The sequence below is a fragment of the Pseudopipra pipra genome, chromosome 12, assembly GCF_036250125.1.
Source record: "Pseudopipra pipra isolate bDixPip1 chromosome 12, bDixPip1.hap1, whole genome shotgun sequence".
Taxonomy (NCBI): Eukaryota; Metazoa; Chordata; class Aves; order Passeriformes; family Pipridae; genus Pseudopipra; species Pseudopipra pipra.
This window is the reverse complement of record NC_087560.1, coordinates 14,294,377-14,321,393: the sequence shown is the minus strand read 5'-3', so window position 1 is coordinate 14,321,393 and position 27,017 is coordinate 14,294,377. Positions and strand designations below refer to the sequence as shown.

The window sequence follows — 27,017 nt, the reverse complement described above, 5'->3', positions numbered from 1 at the left end:
GGTGAAAATATTGCTGGTTTGGAGCTGAAGCCTTATTAAAGTCCTGTCTGTCCTATTTGGGCAAATTCTTTCTAAAGTATCGTATGTCACCAAAATCCCATTAAACTGTCACATAAATTATCAGGGTTTCCTTTTTCCATCACTGTGGATTACCCAGGGAGATATTTTTATGACAATGGAAGCTTTTTCAGTCTGCTTCTCCTGCCTGATTTCATTTCAGATGAAATCCTTCTCCCAGAAAACAGCCCATGGATTTTATAGCTCTATGGATCTCTGCACTCTGCCTGTTACAGCAGTTATACTGCAGGTCTCTGCTGCACTTATCTCCTGCCTGCACCTTCTTTTAGTCATGGGACAGTTTAGGGCAATGCTACCACTTCTCCAATCATACTAAATGAGACCACTGTACAGTCTGTTTTGATGGATCTCTGTTCCAGTGTCTTCCAGTCTTCTGAGCATCCACTGACTGATTCTCTTCGAAGGTCAGTGTTATCTTCACACAAAAACCCCACAAGGTGAAATTCATCCATACCTAACTTGAAAATACTACTTCTCCCTACTTACCATCTCTCAGAAGGCTTGCATCTCTGCCAGACAGTCTATGTTTTTCCCGTGCTGACTGAAATACATATGGATTGATGGTCTGGCCATGGCAGTACAAAATACTTGAATATCTGAAATTGCCTGCTGCCACAGAACAAATTAAGGCCATAATGTGTGTGTTATAGAAGCAGGAGATGACAGATCCTTGCCTGCCTTTTGACAGATAATCTGGAGCTCCCTACCTCAGCTAGCTAGATCATATGATAGAGCTGATCTTAGTGGTTGTTTTTTAGACCTTTTAAGGGGCACATACACAGAAGCTGAGAACTGATACTCTTAAGGATAGTAGAAGGGCTTTGGAAGATCATTACTAATGAAAGAAAACCCACTAATAATATTACTTCAATCGTTAAGTTGTAGGACTGTCACTAACTGAGCAGGCAAGACAGAACTTTTCATAAATAATTCTGACCTGTATGTGGGAAGAAGATCAAATGATGTCATAATATCATGATGATGAAATATTTCTGATTAGTCACTAGTGGCTAATTGTTAATGTGTTTCAAAGTGCCTAATATTAAATAGATACCTTGCATCAAAGAGACCACAGGAGATGGCTGAGGTGCCTTGTTGACTGGAGTAGTGGTTCCAGCACTCTGAGAACACAGAGCTAATTCCAGAGGAGTAGGAGAAATCATGGGCTGAATTTCTAAAGGGGGAGCTAGCATGACTTATGGCTATAGGCCTCGTGCTGACACTGTTCTGGGCAAGTGGAGTGGCTTGATGCAAGACTTATGAACAAGGACCCAGCAGGAGGTAGGGCGAATGTGCTGGCGCAGCAGTGAAGGCAGTAGGGTCACTACAGGCTGGCTTAGCTGATAGCAACTTGTTTTCTTTTTATGCAACCTAGTCCCAGTGGACAGTGAGGACAACTGATTGCAATCTCTTTTTATAGCAGCCTTTTGCAATTTAAAGGTTATATTCTTCCTCTCTGTTCATCTTTACTTTCTGTATCTGAAACCTATTTTCTCCAATTTTTCTGCTGAAGTTAGGACTCCTGAACCTTCCACAGTTTTTCAGTTTTCATCAAATAAATTTTAAAACTATGGTGGACAACAGTGGGCACAGCACTGCAGCTATTTGGTTTTGCTCGCTGGGTTGAGCAGAGCAAAGTGACAGCATTCCTTGCCTTAGCTGAGCCATTGCCTGATAGTAAGTCCCAGGAGAGCTGCCATTTTTGCAACTGCTCTGCATCACTAACTCATCTGCTATAATTCCCTGATCCTTCTTGGCAGTACTTCTTCCTAACCAGCTGTCCCCCATCTTGGTTTCATGCCCTTGGAATCTGGCTGAGGGGAGCAGACAGACAGCAGCAGTGAGCATAGATGTGGGAGGTGCACCCAGGTAGAGGAACTCCTCTGCTAGTGACAACTCTGGGAGGAGGTAAATGCAAGGTAGCTTGCTTGTTAGCAGACTAATAAGGTACCTGCATGGTTTCAGTTTTGAAGTTGGATGATATTTGGGCAGCTTAGAAGGTATGCAGAAGGAGACAGGATATGCCAGTGAACGTTGAGTTGGCATACCCAGAAATGGATGATGCAGTGGTTGGAAATTTCAGCTACACAAATGCAGGTGCACACACTTGTGATGGGAATGTTAAAAACTGAAATAAATTGCAAAAGGTTATAGTAGGTTTTCCATGGGTGTAAGTTCTGAAAATAAGGTTCAGTTGTTCCCCAGTCTTCACCAAGAGGTACACTTTGATTTGAACAGGAATTAGTTCATTTGAGTTTCCTTTGTTTTCAGTCACACAGAAGGTCCTGTTAAATAATGGTAGTGCTTCATGCCTCCTTCAGTGCTTGGTATTTTGGAAGCTCACCCAAAACAGACTTGACAACTTGCTTACCAATTTCCTGGAGTTAAAACCCAGCAGTAGTAGGATGTCAAGCTGAACTGAGGCTGAGCAGTCTGTACTCATATTCAGCTCCCTGATCATCTCTGATTTGAGGTGAATGAATTCATAAAACACATACACAAAAGGAGGTTGCCAAGCAACTTGCAGTCTGAAATGTCCCCACCAAGTTAGGAAGGTAGAGAAAAGGCAGCTGAGACAATTTGTAATTTCACTTCTTTGCCATAGGTAACAGTAATAATACATATAATATAGACCTATTTAAGAAAGGGAGAGCTCATTGATAATTCTGGAAAACAACAGCTGATCCTGCTAGACTGTATTTTGCCTCTGTCTTAAGATGTGTCTGCTTTTGGAGCATTTAGCCAAAAATAGGGTCAGCAAGGAGACAGGAATATGAGGCGAGGGGGGAATAGAAAGGAAAGAATTATTCTGTCTTAAGGTAACTGAAAGACTGACTACTAGTGGAAAAGTTTCAGGAGGGGAAAAAAATATCTGATACAGATTCTGCCTGAGACTAGTCTCATGTTTTCTGTGATCTCAGTATTTGATACTCTTTACAAACATACTTTAATATATTCATTGTACATCACACCATATCCTGGCTTCTCTCTGGCTTTGCATAACTATGCAGCCTTGGGCATATCAGATACACCCAGGACAGGATGCAGCTGTGACATGGAAGAGCTACATCACGGTCCTCCTGTTTACCCATCCTTTACTCACAGAATACCCCATGCTGGCCTTGGCTAGTTAAGTAGGGAGAATTTTGCTTCCTTGGTTTCTATTTACTGTGTCCCCAGGTAAACTTGACCCTTTGATTTGTGTAACAGTCATGATAGTGATGTTGTACTTGGGCACAAAGCAGAAAAAGAAGCCTGTGTCTTAATGGCCCTGGGCTTGTGTAAAGGGAAGAGAGGTATGCAGAGGCACAGCCAGAAAAATTTCAGTCAAGACCTGGATCTAGGTTGAATATCTCACATGCTGTGTATATAATCCCCTTTGACTCCTTAAAAAAATCCCAGCCCTGTGTTGTTTCGATGCCCTGTGCCTTTATAAATGGCATGGCTCAAATCTCAGCTTGAAATGATTTAGAACAGCAGCCCAGGTAAGGGCATCTGGAACTGCATTTCTCTTCCTCTCTATGCTCCTCTTGATGAAGGACACTGCTGTGTTAATGGGGTTTTGTTCCTTTCTTTCAGGCTTCTCTTTCCCCAGCTGATGTCACGATTAGTGACATGAAAGTCACCCCTTAGTGAACCTTAGTGATATCATGACTAGAGAAGGATCCTGAGAGGCAGGAGATTAAGCAGCAAGTTAGTAAGACTGAAAGAACAAAGCCCTTATTTTCATGCATATATCCCTAGTCAAAAATGAGTGAAGAGAAGGAGAGATGGGAATTAGACAATACATTAGTTAAACTATTATTCAAAGATTCTTTGCTCGAAATTTTGCTGGAGGTTCTTTAATCTCTCACCTTGGGTATTGTTGGTGCCATGTTATATTCCAGGCATGTCAAAATGTAACACAGTGTAAGAAGACATGATTTGTTGGATAAGGCTTTATGTAGCATGAAGAGGTTCCTCCATTTTCTCTTTTTATTATTTACATTCCCAGAGAAGGTTATGTGTCATGTGGGCTTTGCAGAGATAAATGGCTAACCTCAGCTTTCTGGCAGCTTCCTGAAAACTTGGGGGGGAGCTGCCTAAGTGTTGGCCTGAGGATTCTGAAGACTTAAGCTCAGTTCTGGTCCTGGAAGGAGATATATGAGAGGATGTAAGGCTGTGTGTTCTGAAGATAGGTTTAGCAGGGCACAGGAAATAGTACAAGGGGGTCTGAAATAGCACAGAGAGAAGGGCAGCTGGGCACCAGTAGAAACCAATAAGCTGTACTGGGTGGTACTGAGGTGGTCTGGTCAGAACTGCAGCTATGGGGGTGTTGGAAGTCAGGAAGGAAGTGAAGCAGCTGAACTGAGTGGAGAGATCTTGGATGGTGCTACCAGTTGAGTGCAGAGTGTAGCTGGCCAGTGCTTTGTCCACTACTTTCATGAGCTCTAATGCTAATTGCAGTTAGCACAATAATTCCAAGGCAGACAAGTAACTGGATATGTCATAAAACATAGGTTTGAGCGACTCCTGCTGTTTTCCAGGTGTTTCAAGGGGAGCAAGTTTTATGGCCATGTCATCAGCTTTTGCTCTATTTGCTGCTTCATTAGTTTTCATGCTGGGAGCACTCTGGGGGAGCAGCATTAGGATGTGGGACTTGGCTGTGATGGCTCCTGTGAAGGGAACAGGCAGTTAACAAGCTCTGTGGTTTCCTTGCTTGTACATACCTTGGTTATGACTCTCCTGTGGGTGGGATGTCAGAGCTGAGGATGTGCTTGGCAGGAAGGGATCCTTTAAATGAAGCTTTAACTGGAACAGAGAGATTTCTTTGGCTAGACCTGCACACTATTGGGTCCTCCATTGTCACCCACAGGGAAACAGTGTAGGTAATCTCTGGTCTCTTCCCCTGCCCTCCTATTTCCTGAGTTTTAAGATCTGGAAGCTCCAGAAGCTTTTTCCAACACTGAATATAAGTAAGATGAGCTTGACTTTGATGAGCCTTCAGAGGAAAAGCAGAACTCAGGTCTCTGCCAGTCCCATGCTATTGCAATTAGCAGAATTATGGCAAACTATTCTGGGTTTCTAACATGAGAAAACCCTTGCTTAGAGTTTTTTATTTTTCTTATTTTAACTGGGGAAAGAACTTCCTAATTAAGATGCTGAGCTCTCTCCCAATATACAGAAGAGGTAAGAATTGTTAAGGCTGTATTCATCAATTGCAAAAGAGAACACGTTTTATTTTGTTCTGTGCTATTTACAGCTGTTGTCCATTAGAAGTCCTCAGGAGCCTCATTCCCAGCTACAACTGCACAGCCCTGTAAGTTTAGCTCAGCAATGAGCCTGCAAAACAGCACTAAATCATGGTGATGGGAGAAAGAAGAAAATGTTTGGAGAAGGCAAAACGCAGCTGATGTCCTTGGGAAGGCTAGTTTTTGTTTGTTGTTATTTTAAAACATTACTAAGGTAAATGCTAATGCACGATTAGCTGGAGCAGAACAGAAATAGGGTACTCTAATTTAAAAAAAAAAAATCAGAATGGCTAGTAGTTCTGCAGCAGCTAAAGGAATCTTTTGCAATCTGTAAGTGCCTAAGGCATTGTGTATACACATTGATCCAAACGTACTAACCCCCCAGTATGGTGAGAGGTAAGAGTGATAAAAGCCTAATAAGCGGCTGTTGAGAAAGAGTCCCAGTTGCTTTGCTGGACCAGAAGGTGATTGCTCTGCATGAGCTCTTTGAGCTGAGAGAGCAGTTCACTCTTCTAGTGCCCACCAACTGCTTAAGAGGAAAGCATGGAAGTATGGAGGTGTTGAGGGGGGATTGTTTCTAAACCTGAGTACATCCCTGTAAGATGTAACTAAATTGTGCTGTAATGTATATACTCAGCAGAACTGTGCAGAATATACAGTTAAGGAGAAAATTAATGCTTATTCCTTGTTTGACTGTGAAATGAGAAATTTCACCTGTATTCTCAGCTCTGTCTCAGCCTTTGGTTTGTCAGACAAATAGCTAAACAGCTCTTTAATACCATCTACATTTTTTGGGGTAGTGTTCTACCTCCCTGTTATGCTTTAATTGATTAATGATTTGTAAAGCATTTTGAAACTGAAGGGTGGCTTTGGGACCTAAGAAAAAAAGCATATAACTTGCTAATTCAACATTTGCTTACAAGGGTGCTCCACTGAGGCCTTTAGTTTTGTCTTCTGTCCTGTTACCTCTCCCAAGCCTGTCAGTTGAGGCCCTTCAGTTCATGAAGGAAAGAGAGTCTGAGCTCTGACGTTGCCTGATAGAGCAGGACAAACCTATCCTGGCACCGCTGTGATGCCCTGACAGATAATGCTTCCCACTAAAGTAAATCTGTCAGGTTGACTTGTGACAACAGCCTGAGATAGTGAATGCTCACAAAAGGATCATTTTAAGACAGATAATTGCTTTTTCCTTTCCTTTTATTTTCTGAGCCTGGCAGGTGTCTCCTCCTGCCTTCTCCTGTTTCCTTGGCCCATCCATGGAGTATGCTAGGCACAGATGGGATCTTCAAAGAATCTGCTGTCAAACTTACTTTTTTCTAAGCATATGTATACCGAGAGTTTTTGGAGGCTTGTAACTAGACCAAATGTGTTTAGTGTTTTTTTCACAGGAACAGCAAATAACTCATTTGATAACAAGGAAACTTTTGCTGTTAAGTTGCAAGTCTGCTTTGAAACAGGGTCAGTAAAGATTATCAATGAACTTTTTAGTAAGAAGTTGGTTTACTTTTTGTATTTAGAAAAAAGCAAAACCTCTCCCCCCCACCCCAAATTACCACAGCTTATGTTTCCCATGCCAAATGTATTGCTAGAAACAGCTGAACTCTTCTAGTTGCAACTTCTGAAAATCAGCTTTGCCATCTGAGCATCTCTATTATATAAAACTGAAAAATGTCTTTCCACCAAACATAACAGCCTGTCTTAACTATGTGCGTTATTTCTACTTCTTGTTTGATGGTTTTGAAATAATGGTTAGCTTTGAGTATTCAACCTCTGCAGTTTATCTTATGAACTTATTAATGCATTTTCTTTAATCATATCAGTTTAGCTTGATTAATTATGATTTTGACCTTACAACATGGGTTTGTGCCAGAGATCAGGCAGCTTCCATGTCCTTGGGGCCCTTATGAGTGGGCAGATCTGCTTCAATATTTATAAAATTCTGAATTGGTAATGGTGAAATACTGGAAGTAGAGCAGGACCTTAGAAAATTAAATAATTTCTAGCTGGCTTTTAAACCCTAATGAAGCTTGATTGGATGAAACTTCCAAGAATTGCTAGAAAGCATGCTGGTGCCATTGGAGAGGCAGTAACCTGCACATACAGAATGCTCTCTAATGGCATATATAAGTATCTGTAGGGTTATCAGAGGATACACAAGCAAGGGGATCAGATGAAACTGGCACTGTGCTGGTTCTGAGGACCAAATCTGTGATCAATTTACAAAGAGCACCTTGAGGAAATGCCGGGACCATTTAGGGATGTATTTTCCTTAAAATGTATTTCAGATTATCGCAATTCAAAAGGAATAAAATCTACTTGCAAAACCATTATTCAGAGAAAAGTCCTGTTCAGTTTTGGGATGTTTTTGGTTTGTTTTCCAGGCAATCGCCCTTATGTGTTTCTAACAGCTCGTGTTCACCCTGGTGAGAGCAATGCCAGCTGGGTGATGAAGGGAACCCTGGAGTTCCTTGTGAGCAGTGATCCCATCGCTGATCTCCTGCGGAAATGCTTCATTTTCAAGATTGTGCCCATGCTTAATCCCGATGGAGTCATCAATGGCAAGTGAGTTGTGATATGTACTTCTTCTGGGGTTTGGCTGGGTTTGTCTGCTGGCTTTACCCCTGTGCACCTACCACATCTTTTCTTCAGTGGTCAGGAGAATTCTCTTTGCCTCATGTTTTACTCATTCTGTTATCAATCCCGTATGGAAAATGTGAATTTGAGACATGGCCTACTGTGCTGTCTTACATTTGTCAGGTGTATGTGATTCTGTACTGTCTGTGGCCATAAGATCTCTCAATTGCCTGGATGGAGTGTTAGTTGTGCTGGAGAAACAGGGTCTTTCTTGATAAATGGAGGTCTATCCTTTCTGCTTCAGCAGCAGGGCAGACCATACTTGCAAGACAGATATGCCTGGGAAGAACTGGCTGTAATTAATGCTTTGTATAGCCTGGTAGGGGGGAAGATGAGTAAGGATCTCTTAAATTTTCACATTTTCATGGAAATATTTCTATATAGTGAAGCTCCCTCCTTCTCCCACCTCCTTTTCAATCTTCCCTCCCACATTTCTTAAGAGATACTGAAACTGATCTTGGAAAATACTGATTCCTTCTTTCATTCTTTGCCTTATACTATCCCTGCCCACCCACACTAACTTCCCTTCCCTCTCTCTGTACATGAGTGGAAAAAGTACAACTGCTCCTAATATGCTGACATGAAATAAATATTGCTGTGCAAGCAGTGGAAGAATAATTCCCTTTGAAACATGGAAGAGTACTTTAAGATAAGGCAGGCTTGCAGTTGGCTGGAAAAAAATCTACTTGTCTCTGAGGATAGTGGAGTTTGTTCACCTTGGGTGTTTGTGAAGTGGCTGTAAGTTGATAACTATTGGTCCTGTCTGATGCAGGGACAGGACATCATGATCACATCCCACACACTTGTGTATCTTGACCTGGCTATGAGGTCTTGGCAACAACTGTGCCCCCTGGCTTATTAAAGTGGAACACATGACAAATCTTGAAGCTAGAAGATGGGCTTAAATAAGTATTGAAACACAGAAAAGTATAGAGGAACAACTTTCCTCAAGCTACATTCTCCCACCTGCTTTGGGGTCAGGCTGTGCAGATGGAGTGCTGCAGCAACAGAAAAGCAATCCTAAGCAACAACTGCATTGAGTTTGGTTCTAAACTAATTCAGTTTCAGCAGGGAGCACCTTGGGATTTTCTGACAGTCTCTAGTCTGTGAAGTCACAGCTCCTGTGCTCCCCAGGACCTGAGTCTTCCAGGAGTCTGGGAGGACTATTCAGAATAGCCTGATACAGCCCCAGGGTGTGTGAAGCCTCTGTTGGCACCAAATGCTTTCTTGATCCTTCCAGACAGAAGAAGCAAGAAAAAAGGTTGTGGCTTTTCCTCCTTACTTTTGCTCCTTTCGCTACACTTAAAATTTTCAACAGATGCAGGAGTGGAGGGAATGTCTGGCCTTTCTCTCTAGCTGTCAGGAGTGAACATAACAGGAAGGGACCCTCAGGAGGGAGGACATGGCTCTAGGTGACACCTGAATGCAGTATATTACTTGGGCTCGTGTCACACAGGAGGGTGTTTTGCCTTCCCTGTTGCAGATGAGCTTGAACTGTAGTTAAATCTGGTGATGAGTTAAAAAGGTTGTCTAAGTTTAAATGTTCTAATAACCTTTATTATCTTTCGAGACAGTGTTGAGGGAACTATTTTCTGAGGAAGTTGGTCCATACTCCATCATTGACAATAGCACTTGTAAGAAGATACTTGCTAAATATTTTTTTACATCTCTGAAACCTGTTTTATAACTTACTTCATGAAATTACTTGTTTGCTTTGGGATTCACAATCGCTGCTGTGGAAGTCCCACCAGACACGCCCAAAAGGTCTGCTTTTGTATCTGCTAGAGTGTGTGTAACATCGCAACCTGTTGCTCACTTCTAATTTTATACAAGTTGCTGTGCTCTCATACCTTCCCCCTGCCAGGACTGCGCATGCTGAATGCAGCAAGCACACTACCCAGACCAACAAGTATCTTGGCTCTGTGCTGGACACAGGGAACACCTACACGTGGTAACCAGTGATCTTTTATTGTGAAACAAAAATATCTCCTGTATCAGTGCCTCTGTTGCTTTCGTCCTGGTGTCTCTGTATCTTTATTTAAAAAAGAGTTGGATTACTTTTTGTTGACAATTCTTTGAATTTCCTCACTCTCCTTAATCCCCAGCCCTGTGTGCTGGGGTGTGCATAACCAGTGCCTGGTTACAAAGCGTTTTTCCAGCAGCCCAGCTGTGCCTCTTCCCCAGCTGGCTCCCTGCTGCAGGCACAGCTCAGCAGGTGAGTGCTCATCCCAGCAGGGCACTGCACCATCACACTTTGGGAGCCTCATGCAGCAACAAGATGATCAGGACCTTGGTATTTGCTTTGGTTAATGTGATCTGAAGGTTACATGCAGAGAATGCTCCTCTAACACAGGCAGGGCTGCAGTAATGCGATTATGCTCTGCCTGTGTGGGGCTGAGCTGGGAAGCAGCTCTGCACACTCCCTCTTGCTTCAGTCAGTGCTTGGAGAATCCATCGCTGTCTGTCAGAGATGGAGATGTGGAGCCCTGTCACTGATACTAAATGAAGGCAGCAGTGATGCAAGTGTGCATGTACAAGTGGAGCTGTCACCACATAAAAATACAGATCACTACCAAATTCTGCAACTAATTGGATGTTGTTCAATTCAGACAGAATTGGTGAGTGATTGTGTTGCTGTGTAGCACAGCATTTTGCTCCATCTTGAAGAGCACTCGGGTGTAGTTTTGTCAAACAGTATTCAGCTGATCTGATAATGGTTATATATTTTAAGTTAAATAATGGATACTGCTTTTCATAAAGTTAATCTTATACTTTCTGCCAGACACTAGCTTTTGACCGCTGCTGGTGATGGGATTCTGCCTCGCATACATCTATGATCTGACCTGATAGTTACTTTATATATTTTGGTTTTGCTTCTTTTGATAAAAATTACAAGGAAAAAATAGTCTTAGTTTCCAAGACCAGTAGTGTAAGTCAATCTGAAGTGACAGCCTTATACTTAGTGTCCTTGCAGTCTGACTTTCTTTTGCACAAGTTGTTCTATGATAATCCAAAGTAGTAAGTGGTGTTTGGCCTTATGGCTCAGTACCTTAGCCCCATACCCATACCTGTAGCCCCCTTTTAAACTACGTTATAGTAAATGGAAAGCTTTAAAAGGAATTAATATCTATGAAGTGTAAGAGAATCCATGAAGAAAAGTATCACCTTCATTAGGAATGTGGTAGAAAATGGCAATGGGTGAGAGAGAAACCTGTGCTTTGTTCCTGGCTCTGCTACTATTGGACTAAAAGACCATTGCCTCTGCCTTTTGCCTGAATCTTCTTCCTTACAGAATGAGAGAGTGACATACATAACCTTAGAGCAATTTGAAATGTCAATCTAGATCTACTACTGTTTGAACTATTAGGCTTGTTTTTAACTTGCAGAATGTGGAAAATAATGCTCTTGGAAAACTTTAAATTTGGGAGAAATGGTGCAGAGTAGCCTCTAATGAAACCTTATTAAAAATTTTTGCTTTAAAAAAGTTAATCTGTTCAAGTGAAACCCGTGTACCCAAAAGTAGATTAATTATAGTTGCAGTTGTGCAAAATCCAGAAACCAGGATTCAGTGAGAGAACTTGTAAAAAACCGGATTATAGCAGCACAAAAAGAGGTTTTGTAAAGAAACAGAACACTTTTTGCTGTCCACAGTGTTCCATATAAACTCATTATCACACATTTGAGCATCGAGCTGTGTGTGCTCACGCATGCCTGTGCAGCTGTGTGCTAACTCATGATGTGTTCGTGTGCTGCCTTCTGTGTGTGCCTGCTGTGCATCCTCCTGTTAGCAGCCTGTTCCTGCAGCTGTTCCTCAGCATCTGCTGGACCTGCAAGACATCTACACGCACACCTGGCCCTCCCACACATGTGCTCACTCAACACAGTAGCCAACATTTAGTGCTTTTGGCTGGATTTCTCCAGACCCTGCGGTGTCTAGATAAATATTGCTATTTATTATGCATTAAATTTAGGGTTATTAATTATATCAGTATAACCTAATTTATATCACCATAAACAGCAGTAATAAATGATGCCAAATGCTAACACTTGATTCTTGCCAATTGTGCCTATTTCAGGGTGGGTTTTTTTTCTCTCCAGTTCCCAGAAGTATTAAATTAAAAAAATGATTGGCCTTGCAAGGTCATTGCTCAAGCAAGAAGTGGAAGGTCCTGGGGAAATGATTTTGTGTTAAAGAATACTTCCCATGCAGACTGCTTATGAAGTATCTATGTGTTTTGTGTATGCAGAAATTCTCTTTCCACTGGCAAATTCTTTGCTGTCTGGTATCACAGCCCTCTGAGTTCGTCTCCCTCCTGTGCTGCCACCTTCTTCCTCTTCCATTTCTTCCTTTTAACATCCCTTCTTTCTTTTCATCTGCCTCCTTTTCTCACTCTTCCCTCCCTCCTGCTGAATTAAAGAGGCTTTTCATTGAAAAGAACTTGAACCAATGAGTGGAGATGGGATCTGGTGAGTCTGTCTTTTTGGTAAAGGAAGATGAATTTATTGGAAGCCACATGACTTCTTCAGAGCCATAGGGTAACCACAGTAGCAGTTAGGTAGAGGAAATCCTGATTTGCATTTTGAATTATAGCCACAGACTATTCTTTACCTGGTTTATAAACACCCTGTTCCCTCCTGCATTAGCTCTCCCACACCACAGGCTGAGTAAGCTTTGCTGCTCCAAGGTAAGGCAGGTGAGGTGCAGGGTTTCCTATCTGTCCATTGATGCTCCCTTCCCTTTTGTTTAATCTGTCTATTCCATCCTTGTTTACTCAGGGGGCTTTGTTCATTACCTCTTCAAATCCATCAGGGAAGAGCATTAGTTTTTTGACAATTACTGAAATAGAGAGAGAGAAATGCCCACTAAAATCCCTTCTAGAGAGGGTTTCCTCTGCACACTCTCAAAAGCTACAAAGGAAAAAAATGACTCTGCTGCCACTTAATTTTTGGAACTGGTCCTTTCTGTTTTGAAGGACATTCTCAAGAGGAGGAGCAGAACCATGTTTGTTTCTATACCCAAAAAGCTGTTTATATATTACCTTTTTCTTTCCTATATTAATGCTGAACTGAGATATTGCATTCTTGGGGCAATAAGAGGCAGAAATGATCAGGGATAGGGGAAAAAAAAGCTAATGTCTACTCTAAGGAATTAGTTTATGATCCAGAACTGCATCCTTAAGGACTAAATCTTGAGGTGATGTCACACAAAGCTGTACAACTGCAGACATGCCCCCTTCTCTTTATTGCTTCTCTGTGGTCAGAGGATTGAAAGAGAAGTTTAATTCTCACAATCTAGCCTCACATAACTAAATTGGTGCCATGCACTCTGCAAACACACTCCAAAGGCTCTCTCCAGACTACTTAATCTATGATGTGTGTGTTTCTCTAAGGATAGTGCAGAGATGTGGGAGGGCTGGGAGAGGAGTGTTTTGAATTAATGCAATCTCTCTCTAGAAGACTGCTGCTACAGGACTAGTGTGCTGCTCTTCTTTGACAGATGCTGTATGAGTTTGTCCTCCCTGTTTTCTTTAGAAGTTTAAATTGTCACCACCTTAACAAAAGTAGTTGGGTAGGCATATGGAAACCAAAGCTTATTTGGATACAAAAAAAAGAGCATTTTGTAAAATTGGGAAGACTCAACCCTTACTCACTTACAAAGTGTAACTCAGAGCACAGCCAGAGTAAGGTGGCAAGTTTGTTTGCACAGGTTGTTTCCTTAAGACCTCAGAGGTGATAAAGATATGAACATCTGTACTGGCATACTTTGTGGCTCTGGGAAGTGCATATGAAGTGTGGGCTAATTTTCCTCAAGTGGAGCAGAAGTTTTTGCAGCTCTTTAGTGCCTCAGGTGTTGCTTCTGTTGCCCTCCACTGAGAGGACAGTGATGAATTGGGGAGCTTAGGGTAGCAAATATAGCTAGTGCCTGCACAGCATGAGATAAAATATGAGCTGCAGTATTTCTTAGCTCTCATCTCCTCAAACTGTTCCTTGGTGGAGTCAGAAATGGGGTCTGGCCCTGCACCACTCGCTTGAGTTCCTCTCTGCTCTGGGAGGTACCCCAGTCTCAGCCAAGGCCCCTTGTGCTGTGCTAATGTGGAAGCCCATCCTTGGCTCACCTTCAGTGATAAACATCCCTCTGAAGACAGCTGCACCCCAGGACTCTTCTCTCTGACAGCACTTCCAGTGCAGGATTGTTTATTCCTTCCTTTATCAGCCAGAGCTGCTGGGCCCCCTGAGTTATTAGCTCTATTCACTCATTGTCAGTGTTTCCTCCTTTGTAAATATGCCCCCATATGTCTCTGCTCCTGAGGAATATGCTTTCTTTTCTATTTACTGCTTTTCCCAGGCCCCCACCTCCTCATCGCTCTCTCCACCCAATGGCCCAATAACAGCCAAGGAGATAAATAAGCTCCATAACTCTTCCCAGCTATTATATTTTTGTTGTTGTTGTTGTTGCCCTGTATGGTAATATATATAATAACAAGGAAACAAATCTTATTACTAAAGTAATTACAATAAATAAAAAGCCGAAAGGGAAGAGGAAGGAAGGGTCTGTCGGGGGAGTGATTGCAGTAGGATTTTTTAAAATTTAATTTACTCGAGATGTTCTCTGCCACTTTGTTGATACCCTGCTGAGGGGGGTTGTGACTAATTAGCAGCCAGCTGTTGTTTTAACACCCTCACCTAATTTATAGTGTGCCTGAGCCTCTAAAACAGGAGCCTGTGTGATATCATTGTCTGTGGGACTCAGCACCAGCCTTGTCTCAACGACTGGCTTTATTGCTTGGTGCTTTTGTTCCCCAGCAGCAGTGTACCTGAAATTTTGGGTGCTTTGGTGCAATTTCTTTTATCTTCAGCATATCCCATGTGCTTCCAGGAGCTTGAGCTAGAGAGTGAACGCAATCTATTGCTTATAACTGCTTGTTGCAGTGTCCAGTCTAATAACTGAGCAACACAACTGCTAGTTTTTGACAGGGCACTAAAAAGTCTGGTGTGAAAAGGGTCTTGGGTTTCTTAAACTCTAAATTCTGGGACCTCATTCTCCTGTTTTCAGGTTTCTTATGGAAGTGCCATATTGTTCCTGCTAATAGAATGGAGACGGCAATATCGTCTGTCTTCTAAATGGTCGTGAAAAGTAATTAGTTAATGGCCACATTAAAAACTGGAAGGATCTAATGCATTGTTCCTTGTTGCATTAGTCTCCCAGTTGCCAATTTCAAAAGCACGTGCAGACTTTGTAAGCTCATAAACAGTAAATGTACACAATGAGTTGAATGCCTGTCCCTTCGCTCTTTCCTCTCCAATTTGTGCTGGTGATGCAAGGTCACCTGGGAGTTTCACTGCAAAAATCCCTGGGTGTGGCCTCAGTGATGTTATTCTTTTGAATTACTAAGCGTTTCAGTTTTTAAATTTAGGGATTAGTTAATTTTAGATGGGTTCTAACTTGCATTTTCAAGTTAGCGTGAATATTAGTTATGAACAGGTTGTTCCACAGGCTCAGAAAGGAATCCTTTTGTTCTGCATTCATGTCTGTTTTCCTGAGTGATGATGGAAGTTGGTATAATCAGATGTGTGTGCTCCTTTGAAGACATTTTCAGGAGCCAGGAGACTGGTGTACAAAGCTAGCTTTTAGTAAAGTTAATGAGATGATTGAATTATATTATAATTCTTGTTAGCTTGATTGTGTATCATTATCCCTTTTGTTTGTTATTATGCTTATTTGAGTCCCATTTGTGGTATATTATTCCCATAACAATTGTGCCCATGCTAGGCTCTGTATAGAAACAGGCAAGGAGCAGCTGGTCCCTTGTTAGAGACTGGTGCATTAGTGGCACAGGCTGTGCAATAGGATTGGTGAGAATGAAAAGGATGCTGGGCTGTTGCTCTCATGCAGCCTGATCCTTCTTCTCAGCCCTAGCCACAGGATGCATTTCACAGAGTTGTGAGCTTTGTAGTTACAGCTCTTCTTCAGGATTACATCCTGGCATAGGGAAAACATTCTGCTGCAATGCCTTCCACAAACACCTGATGAAAGTTTGTGAAGAATACCTCAATATCATCAATGCAGGAATTGGATAAATGTATTAAAAATCAGGAGTCCTATACCTTCTGGGAATTTACAGGAGGTATCTGCAAAGCCTGACTCAGCTGGCTGCATAGGTAAACCTACCCTGAGACATGTCATTGCTGTGAACTTGGATGTTACCTTGTAGCTGATTGTGGTAGACATCAAATACTGATAGCAAAACTGAAGATTTTGGAGATGAGCCAATATCATGAGTAAGAGGTCTGTTTTGGTCACCCATCTCAACACCAAATCTGTTTACCTGAGTTAATGCCCGTTGGAAGCTAGAGATGCAGTGATGGAGTTGTTATTCATAGGATGGAAAAAGAGAAGTCCACAAAATGAAATTGTAAAAACTTCACTTTTATAGATGCAATGAAGAATGTCCAATACTTTACTGCAATATCCACACTACCTGGAAAGCTGAAATTGCCTGGGAATGAGGGTTATTGTCTCTCGTAATATACCTTCATATATTACACTGTGTAATAAATCAAGCAGTATTTCTTTTGCCGTGAAAACTGGACATCCCTGAAGTTTCAAGTGACATTTCACATTTTATATGGCCATATGGCCCCTTTTAAGTATTAAAACACATAATTTTTTTGTGAAATATGCACAGAAGTCCTTGAAAGCCTATGAACAAAAAAATCAGAAGCTTGGATTTGCAAGTGCAAAGCTGCTTTTCCATGTGTTTACTTTTAAAATACTCTATGTTGGGTTAGCTTTATGTTTTGGTAATGTTGTACTTTAACATTTGTATATATGTGTTTCTCTCTCACTTTTCCCTCCCCTCTGTTTGGAATTTGTTATTCAAATGTAGCATTAAAAGCTGGCAAAGTACTCTGATAGGAGCCATATAATGACCTTGGGTTGGGGAGTGGCAATTGGAAACAGTGTGTGTAGAAACATGAAGAGCCTTGTCCACAAAAATAAGCTTCATTTGAAAGCTTTTGTTTTTAAAATTACTGTGCAAAAATGTACCTACAGAGGTACAGCTGAAGTTGAATTGTTTTCCTGTGTATGTGGTTCATGTGATTGCAATTAGGGTAATTACACAGGCAAAATTTGCACCAGTGGTATCAGCAAATCACCACCCTAATTTATAAATCCAGCTTTGTATCCCACAGAAGCATCAAGAAAATAAAATCCAGAAAATTGAGTCAATGCTGTAATGAGAGAGTGAGAAATCAAAAGCTTTTCTGCAACCTAACAGGCAGTGCTGCTGGGAGTCAGGAGAAAGGTGCAGCACAATTTTAATCCTGCAAAGCAGCTCCGAGTCTTGAAGGCTTAGAAAAACTGAAGAGCTTTGAAGTTGTACAGCCCAAGTTTGAGCTGAGGGGAGAGGAAAAAAAAACCCTCAAAAAAATGATGAGATTGGCAGGGAAGAGAACTCCAGTGACAGTGCACTTGGGAATATGCATACTGCAAAACTGTGGAGTTAGTGTTTGAATACAGCCTCCTCAATGATACCATAACCCTAATAGGGACTCTCAGGTAATACCCAATGTTTTTCTGCATGGGAATTGTGATGATTTATAATGTTAAATTCTTTGGAAAATATGCTATATTCAGAGTTGTGTAACACTGAGCAACTTTTCTGTGGCCTTTAGAATTGGCTTGTTAAATTTCACAAGTGGATGTGTCCTTATATAAAATGCTTATATGTTCAATTATATCCATTGGACTCTTCTATGTCTGGGAAAGTAGAATGCAGAGGAGAAGTGATAGTGAACAATATAGTCTAGATATTAATTCAGCCATTTGATTGCTATTTTTTATCACAAATGACAAAGACTTAAGGGTTATTGTAATAGTTGGAGAAGAGCTGCTATATACTACTGTATATATCACAGAATATAAATAGGAAAAAAAGATTTATTTCTAAATACATATGCATAACAATTCATAATCAGGTCAGCATCTTCATGTAATGCTGTTTTTGTTGTTTTCTTTTTTTAAAGTTGTCAGGCAATAACAAGGTGTGAGCGCAAGGATTCTTTTCGTGTACATCCCATGACAGCATCTCTAGCAGCAATTTCCTTCTCTGTTTCCCATATTCCCCCATTTTTTTCCCAAAATATTCATAAGCTCAGTTTTTGAAGGAGAGTGAAGTACCAGTCCTCCCAGGGACACTGGCTCCTACTGAACACTGACTAAAGCAGAAATTTGGTTTTCAGTTCTAGCTCTGGTCTATGGTGTCTTCTACCAGCAGCAATAGTAATAACACTAATGAAAACTTAATTCTTGAGGAATGTTTCCTGCATTTGTTGTCTGTTAGCTAAAAAAAGGTCATTAGCATAAAACAAAAGGCAAAGATTAAAAAAAGTGTTGATTTTCCTTTCTTCCCCCTAACAGTTATGGCACGTAAGAGGATGTAAAGTGCAGAGCAGCTGAACACTCATAAACTATTTTAATACCATTTAGAAATGAGAAGAACCAGGGAAAGAGGCTTTATGTGGCAATGTAGTTTATTGCACTAATCAGTCACTTCTACAGAGTACTATCATGGCTTTAAATCCTTGCTCCAGTGATGTGGAAAAAAAATTGGTGATCTCTCATCCAGGTCTCTAATAGATCTTGGTCTATAGAATAGAAATCCCTAGTACCTCATTTGAGTGGCAGTGAATTGTGTGCTTAGATGGATATAATGTTAGGAAAAACAGGTCAGGATTACACCTGTGATAACAGCACACAAGGTCTGAAAGTTTAGTAGAAGGAGCTATGGGAGATTAAACTATGTTTCACATGGATAATTTTAGATGACAGAAATAACATCTTTGGGGTTAAGCTGAGATCTCTGGAAAGGCAGCTGATACTTTGTGGTTTGAGCCATCTCCATGGAGTAGCCAAACCTTCTGTGGATTTACCTGTCAAGTGTGTTATTGTAAACCCATGTAGAGTTTGAATGCGGAAATCCTAAGACAGTTGTAGAACGGTTGTTTCCCCTTCCAGAACATGTGTGTTAAACAAAAGAGAGTTTGCTTTCAAATAACTTTGTTTGGAGAATATGCTACCTGGTCTTGTGCACATGCTGGATTTCAGGTGGAGAAGTGTTATAAGTCACAGAAATTTCTGTCTCTTTCCCTGACATGCAGGTGAGGGCACCCTTGAACTGTGCAACTTCTCTGTCTATCTTTAGACAGCTTTGAAAGGGGTGTAATCCCATCCAGCACGGAGTCTGTTCAGAAATCAAATAGTGTCCATATAAATGGCTCAGCACACTAATACAGCCAGGAATGTAAATAAAAAGGAGACTATTAAGAAAAAGCCTCAGTTGCTGTAAACAGTAGAAATACTTTGAATCAAATGTATCTTTTCACGACACAATTTCTTATAAAAATAAAAGCTCAGCTCACTACTGTTATTTATAATGAACTGACTTTGATAGTGTTCATACCTCTCCCATTTTTAGCTGGTGTGTATGTGTTCTGATTGTGTGGATTGATGACAGCAATTTATTTGTTATATCTTTTGTCCCAAAGGGTATCCAAGTGCCATAGCAAACTACCTGCTTTACTTTCAGGCATTGCTTACTATCCAGCCTTTGGACTGGTGCAAAGTAGCTCTTTCATACCCTCTGAACCCATTGCCTCTGAGTGTTGGGAGTTTCTGGTTTTAAGCAGTTGGGCAGAACTTGTGGCAACTAGGTCTGCAGCAGATGATGTAAACTACGGAAGTGAAATCACTTAGGTGCAATCAAACCCCTTCTGGTTTTTGTTTTTTTTTTTCCCTGAGCATCTTATTAATCTCCAAGAAACACGTGTGTCAGCTTGAAAACCATAATTTTACTTGCACAGGCTCAAATGGGAAGGTTAGTCACTAAAGAGCATATATCTAATTCTCCACAAACTAAATGTGGTGCATGTATGACTCTGTCATTGCTAATTCTTGCTAAACCTCGTGTAAGCCTAAATAAGGAGTTTGTTTTGAGGTTTGCCAAGAAACTCTGTGGTCTGAGTGATGCAGCATTCTATGTGTGTAAATGCATATATAATTATGCTAATGGAAGCCATTTTGATCCAGATTGTCAGGATTGAAAGAATGCAGTTGTGCTTGAAAAATAGATATGCGTTTGCATGCACAGTTACTCAAACTGGAGTTTAGGCATTAAAGTGGCCATTTGTGCTCTCATTTTCAATTATTATGTTCATCCTGCAGGAATGGGTTTGTGCAAATCAGCAACACAAATATGCATATGTTTTGTTGTGTGCTATCCTGAAAACATGTTGCATTGCTTGGACATAAACTTGGATTGATTTATGCCTTTTTCCCTTTGAAATTTCTGTTTTAATCTGAGGAATGTGAGCTGTGGTGACTGAATGGCAGCTCTTCAACAGCATGTTTTCCTTTTTCAAATGGTTAACTCTCGTAATTGTTTCTGTAATGCAAGCTAATATTTCCAGCTAACAGTTATTTAGGGTACTGTCACAGCAAGCCATAATTCAACCCCATTGCCTAGTGGCCCGAATAATGACCAAGGCTTGCCCCTAGCTGAATTATTGTTCTTATGCTTCCTACTTTCCCTACATACACATAAACAAGTCTGTCTTTATGCCAGACTGAAATACAAAGGAAAGTAGAAGCGATATTGTTGATTCAGAGCTCCTTCCTGCAGCTTCAGGGAGAGAGCTGCTTATAGGGCTGTGAAGGCCTTTGAAGGGTTTTGCAGTGGCATGGCTCATAGGCTTCCTGGAGATTCACCAGGCTCTTATTTTGGCACATCTGTAATGTATCCATATTGGGCATCTACTGCAAATAGTTGAGAGGTAGGATGAAGAGGTCCAATCTGACATGGGAATGGAAGGCTATTAGGGCTGATGCTAAACTGCTGCTCAAAGACCTTCAGTACACTGAAGTTTGCACCAAAAATAGGAACCTTTGAGTCAGCTGACTTGACTCAGCTTATGGAAATACCACTTGTAAAGAAGATTGTGTTTAATATCCCTTCTGTGATTCTACTTTAAGAAACGGTAGATATCAGGAAAGGACAATAGCAATGTGAATGCCACAGAAGGATGAAGCTTTGTCAGTAAACATTTGCTGGGGAAAAAAATAATTTTTAATTTTCTTTGTATTAATAATACTATTAAGGGTTAGCATAATAAATGGTTATTGATTTATTTTCAAGCCATAGCTTGCCTGTGATTCTTTTGAAAGAAAACTATATATTTATGAAGTGGAAATATACAGGGATTGCACTACAGTTACCCAATGAACAGGCAAACCATATCATTTAAATCACTCATTGTGATCCAAGATGGCATCTTAATTCTTGCAGTTTAACACCATTCACACTCTGTGAGTCTGTGAATCATTCAAAGTAGTACGAAAGTTTCCCTAACCTGGGAAATGTGTCTACAAAGTTGTTCATATAAGTTTGGGCCAGGAATGATAGTGGGAAGCTTTTTAAGCTGCTAAAAGAATGAGAAAAGGAAAATTATAACTTTGACTTTCGAAATGGTGATTCATAGACAAACAGGGTGGGTGGTAGAACAATTTACCTGGTTAGATGTGGGATTTATGGCTGACTCAAGGGCACTTGGACTAAAAAGAGCCCGTTCTGGGTTTGTCTGGAGAGTCATGGATGCCCAGATGGTGCTGGAGGTTCTCTGTAGAGACTGGGCTCTGAGTAGGGCAGGATGAGGGAGGTTTGTAAGAGCAAGCTGAGAAAAGGGCTCTTATCCTGTTGCAGGAATGTTTTGGGGACTAGAAATGGAGTGGAGAGCCATGGCTTGACTGTTTGACACTGTAGATGTGAAGACAATTCGGGATGAGGTTTGAGTTCTACAGGCAGCCCAAACCTGATATTACATTCATTTAATCTGAGCCAGGCTACATTCCTTTAGGCTAATGGCAAAAGAGTGTGGATGGCTCATGGTTCTATTGCCATCTGTGCTAATTAATGCTCTTGAGACAGCACAGGGACTGTTGAGTTCGTGTTTGTGTAACAGAGCAGAGATGAGGCCCAAGCAGTGGCTCCAGTCTCCTCTTGTTTGTGTTCTCAGGTGTCGTCTGGGAACTGACTTGCTGAAATCTTATATTAGGGAGTGAGTTCTGATTGCCTTAGGTAGCCCAAAGCAGGACCTGCTGGATAATCTCAAGAGGCTTTCCTGGAAGCTTTAGCTACATTTTGTACCCTTCAAGGGGCTGAACAGATGAGAAATGTCTCCATTAGGCAACTGAGTTCAGGAGCTTATCTGCATTGCTTTAAGCTTTCTACTTTCACACCAGCCCATTAGAGAATCTCTTTCCTAGACCAGGAAGAAGATGGGACTCTTAGTAATTCTCTAATACCTAGTGGTCATAGGCTGCCATTTGTTTTTCCACTTAAAAATGTCACATTGAATTCCTGATGGAATTAGAGATTTTTATCTTCCTTTCCTGTGTTAGACCTCTGACTTTTTTCTGGTTTTCTTCTACGTGGAAGACTTAATTTCTCACATATGTGAGACAGTGAAAATTAAACAAACAAGCTGGCAGATAGACAGAATGGTTCTTCATGTCTGGAAAGCTGCAATGAGCTGTGACTTAGGAATTACAGTGCTTCATATTCAAACTTTTCTTTTTGATGCATTGAGGTGGCACAGGAGCTGACAGTGACATATGGAGAAGGCCCTCTTAGCAGGATTGAGGCTGTTATGTGATAAATGACACGGTATGTCAAAGGACTTCTGTTATCCATCATGCTGGCTTCCCCTCAACATACTCTCTAAAACAAGAGGCAGCTATACAAACAGCTGGGGGATGCTGTAGGTAGGGTCAATGGCATGTTCAGAAGAGAAAATAAGAAAGCTGGAAAGTGCGTGTTCGCATGGGAATTAATAACCCCCGAGTTCTGAGTTCAGAATTTTAAAGTAATTTTTTGTTTGAACTTCTGAAGTACCCCAGTTCTACATCTTTGTCAAGAATAAAACTTAGTTTCTACAGTTGTTTCAAAAATCATTCAGTTGAAAGGTTTCAAAAAGCCATCAAGCTTAGTGCTAAACATTTAATGTTTCTGTGGAAAAAAAAACCTATTTAGCATCAGGTTTTGTGTTGAAAGCATGGTTCTGTCCCCTGATACATCCCCAGACTTCCTCTCTTTCTTCCTTTCACTTCTGTTTGGTAGTTTCTCTGGAATGTAGTGGATTGAAAGTCCTGATGTGTACTTTCCTATGTGCATGATACATGGGAAACACAGACAAACACAGTAGCAAAGTGGTACAGGTGCTGTTATAAATGTAAGGGTGATAAAAGGCTTTTGAGGGAACAGGGCTTTGACTCCCAACACACCTGATACAGATGTGCTATCTGTAGGACACTTTCTCCTAGTGTTGACCATTTAAGTTAAGAAGCAACAGAACAGGTTTTCACAGCTCTGTGCCTTCCGCTGCTGGAAAGTTTGTGACTTTTGATCTTGGATTTCTTCTTTCTGTGTCACCTTTAACCCAATAGTACCTCTTTATTTTTTGATACATTTTAGATTGACTCATGCATCAGTGGCTGTTCAAGTGGAGCAAAGAATGTGGGGCATAAAATAATCACTTGTCCATTTCAACCTCCTTTAGTCCATCTCTCTTTTTCCATTAGTCATAATGGTTGTTTTTTACCCTACTTGATTAATGGAGTCTCAACAGCCATGTAGTCTATAAACCTAGACAAGACCCAGTCTATCTCTTTTGATCCCTGAACTCCTAAAAGCCTGAGTCTGACTCTGCTTAAATGGTGCTTATGTGCCTGCATGCACAGTAGTAATTGGTGCAGAATATCAAATGTCACCACTTGACATTTCATTCATAACAGTCACATTTAAAGTAAAGGCTTTAACTTGATGATTCACCAGTGGCCAGTGTCAAATGATCTGGGATGGTCTTCATGTTACAAATGTCAATCAACAAATGGATTAGTCTGAAGATAATTTAATCAGAGCCCATCAGTGAGCTGGCTCAAGGAAATCCCCTTGCTTCCAGGTTATTCCTGCAGCCTCATTGCATATGAGATGATACAGGAGCATCAGCAGAAGGGTGGCTACAGCTTCTTTTGCCCCTTTAAAAAATTAATTTCTGGGAGCATCTATTTGCAAGTCCCTCACGTGCATCTGTTCTGTAGTTCAATACAGGACTTCAGGTTCTAGGGTTCCTGGAAGCTCCTGCCTAGAACAAAATTTGCTAAACACAAACCAACTGAAATATACAGGTAACTCAGCCCCCTCCAGCTCCCAGCACTGCTGTGCTCCACTTTATTTGACAGTACAGCTTTTCTTTCACAAACTCTTCATGTGATGAGACACTTATTTCAGCTGTTGACCCCTATCAATGACCCCTCACTGGGAGATCAGGTGTAGAGAACCAGGCTATTATCTGCCTTCCACTCACACATTTCTAATCAAAGCAGCCAATTTTGCTAACTCCTACAGCTGAAGTCACAGTGAGGGAGACCCGGCTGAGTACAGAGGAAAGAAGTGCTTGGAATGGCAGAGCCAGGGGTAAGAAATCCTGAGGGTAAGGCTAAAACAGAAAATTCAAGCTGGGAGAAAAGATGAACAAGCAAAGCAGGGAGAAATTCTAAATTCCAGTTTCGTTTAATGTAAGAAGTCACAAGAAACAACAGAGTGAAGAAAGGCATTTCTATAACCCTCCCTGCATCTCTCCACACTCCTTTAGCATACTACAGTGAGCATTGGTAGAAAGGTAGTGTTGTGTTCTGGTTTGAGTGTATATGCTTAACACAAAATAGGTTAAAAAACCCCCCCACAACAATTAAATAAAATCCAAAGCAGCCCTGAGATGTTATAAAGGTTAATGTTTACTCCAGTTATGACACCTGTTGAGTCTTTCTCTTCTGGCTGTTGAATTCTCTCCAAACTCAGACAACCCTCAAAAATGTGAGCCCTGATGTGCTGGGCTCAGAAGAGGAGCAAGGTTTCTATGTGACATCATCTGCTTCGGTCTGCAAAAGCCATAGCCCGGGCTATTGGTTGTCACTGCTTGTCATCAGCTGTCATCAGAGAAATTTTATTGAGTTGGGCAGTAATCTTTGGTGATGCACTAAACGCTTGTGCTGTTCCCTCCCTTGGAGCACTAATTTCAGTTGATAACTGTTGCTTGCTTATTTTCCAACATGATGTGGAGGTGTCATATTTGAACGTTTTAACTGCATTTCAGCAACAGATAAACAATGCTAATATCTTATAACCTGATAGGGCAGTTTATCAATAGCTTACAGTTACAAATGGTGGACTGGCATCTCAGGCTGGATACTGAAGCTCTGCCTTTGACTTTGATTTTCAGGTTTTTTCTGGTTTAAAGGTCCTGAAGGCTGTAATTGCTTTTTGGGACTGATAATGTTGTATTGTTAGCCCTGGATTGGAGAACAGCTGTTGTCTTCCATTTCTTCATGTTTCACTGTCTGGTTTATAATTATAGTCTATAAATTGTGTTAGGATTTTTGGTAACAAGGAATGTACTGAAAATAATATTCTTTTCAGTATTTGTGTCACTTTGCAGGAGGCAAGGAAGAAAAAGCAACATCGTCAAATGATGAGAGTGTTGTTTTTCTCAACATGCTGGATGTCTGGTGCAAGCAAGGGTTTGGCATTTTTTCCAGGATTCCAATCTAATGTTCACCCACTGCTATTTGGATTTGCAGCATGAACTTCCAGCCAGAACCACCACAATTGCAGAAGGTTCTTAACCACAGGAGACTGATATTAGCATCATTTCCAGTGAATGACCTGATTCCTCATTTGTAATTCTGTGCTGGAGAGCTAATGGAAGATGCTCTAAGCAAAGTCCTGGGTGTCTGTGTGTAAACAAAACAATACTGAGAAACCCCCAGAGTCCCAAGCTGTTTTTTTTTCTTATGCTTTAAATCTTTTCAGTTATGTGAAAAGAAATGTAAATATTTTGTCTGTTTTTCCTTGTTATTCCAGCATATGGTGTTTTTTCCCTTGCTTTACCCCCATAGGGAGTTAGATCCTAATTTCTTTTCCATTCAGAATCTGTCTCTCTTTATCTTTCACTTTTGCCCTTTCATTCTTTGTGAATGTCTCTCTCTCCCCATGCAGTTCTATTGTTGTCTTTTGTTTGCCACTCTCCCACACTTCGTTTTTATTTGTTTTTGTTTTGGTAATCCACTGAGATTGTTTAAAGTTTCTGTTTAGCATCATGTGGACCAAGGACCCTGGAAGCTCCAAAGAACCCTGTGTCATTACTGATGGCAACCTGTTCAGGGACCTTTGTTTGTTGTTGTTTCCTGGTAGTAGAGAGACTGTTTGAAAACATTTCATTTTTGTCAGGTGGGTTCAAAGAAGGACATTGACCTGGAAAAGCCTCAGAAGTGGCCCATGGGAATCTTAAGAGGTTTAAGAAGACCAAGTTCAAGGTGCTACACCTGGGTTGGGACAACCCCATTTGAATCCAGGCTGGGGGATGAACAGATGGAGAGCAGCCCTGGGGAGAAGGACTTGGGGTTCTTGGTCAGTGAGAGGCTGAACATGAGCTGACCGTGTGCACTCACAGCCCAGAACTGTATCCTGGGCTGCATCCAAAGCAGTGTGGGCAGCAGGGGGAAGGAGGGGATTCTGCTCCTCTATGCTGCTCTCATGAGACCCCCACCCAGAGTGCTGTGTCCAGCTCTGGGGTCCCAAACACTGGAAGGACATGGACCTATTGGAGTGAGTCCTGAGGAGGCCACCAAGATGATTAGAGGGATGGACCACTTCTCTTTCATGTGAGGAAAGATTGAGAGAATTGGGTTTTTTAGCCTGGCAAAGAGAGAGCTTTGGGATGACCTAATTGCAGCCTTCCAGTGCCTGAAGGGGGCCTACAAGAAAGATGGAGAGAGACTATTTACAAGGACAAGGGGCAGTGGCCTCAAACTGAACGAGGGTAGGTTTAGATTAGATATTAGGAAGAATTTTTATACTGTGAGTGTGATGAGGCACTGTAACAGGTGGTCCAGAGATACTGTGGATGCCCCATCCCTGGGAGTGTTCCAGGCCAGGTTGGATGGAGCTCTGAGCAACC

The 27,017-nt window shown here is 41.3% G+C and overlaps 1 protein-coding gene across 1 annotated transcript in view; it reads left to right on the top strand.

Annotated features, from left to right (window-relative positions):
* AGBL1 (AGBL carboxypeptidase 1) overlaps window positions 1-27,017 on the top strand; it is a 286,378-nt gene that overhangs the window by 117,314 nt on the left and 142,047 nt on the right. Inside the window, exon 18 of the mRNA XM_064669024.1 lies at window positions 7,691-7,871. Within this exon, the coding sequence (XP_064525094.1) occupies window positions 7,691-7,871 (181 nt within the window). The remainder of the gene's footprint in view (window positions 1-7,690; window positions 7,872-27,017) is intronic.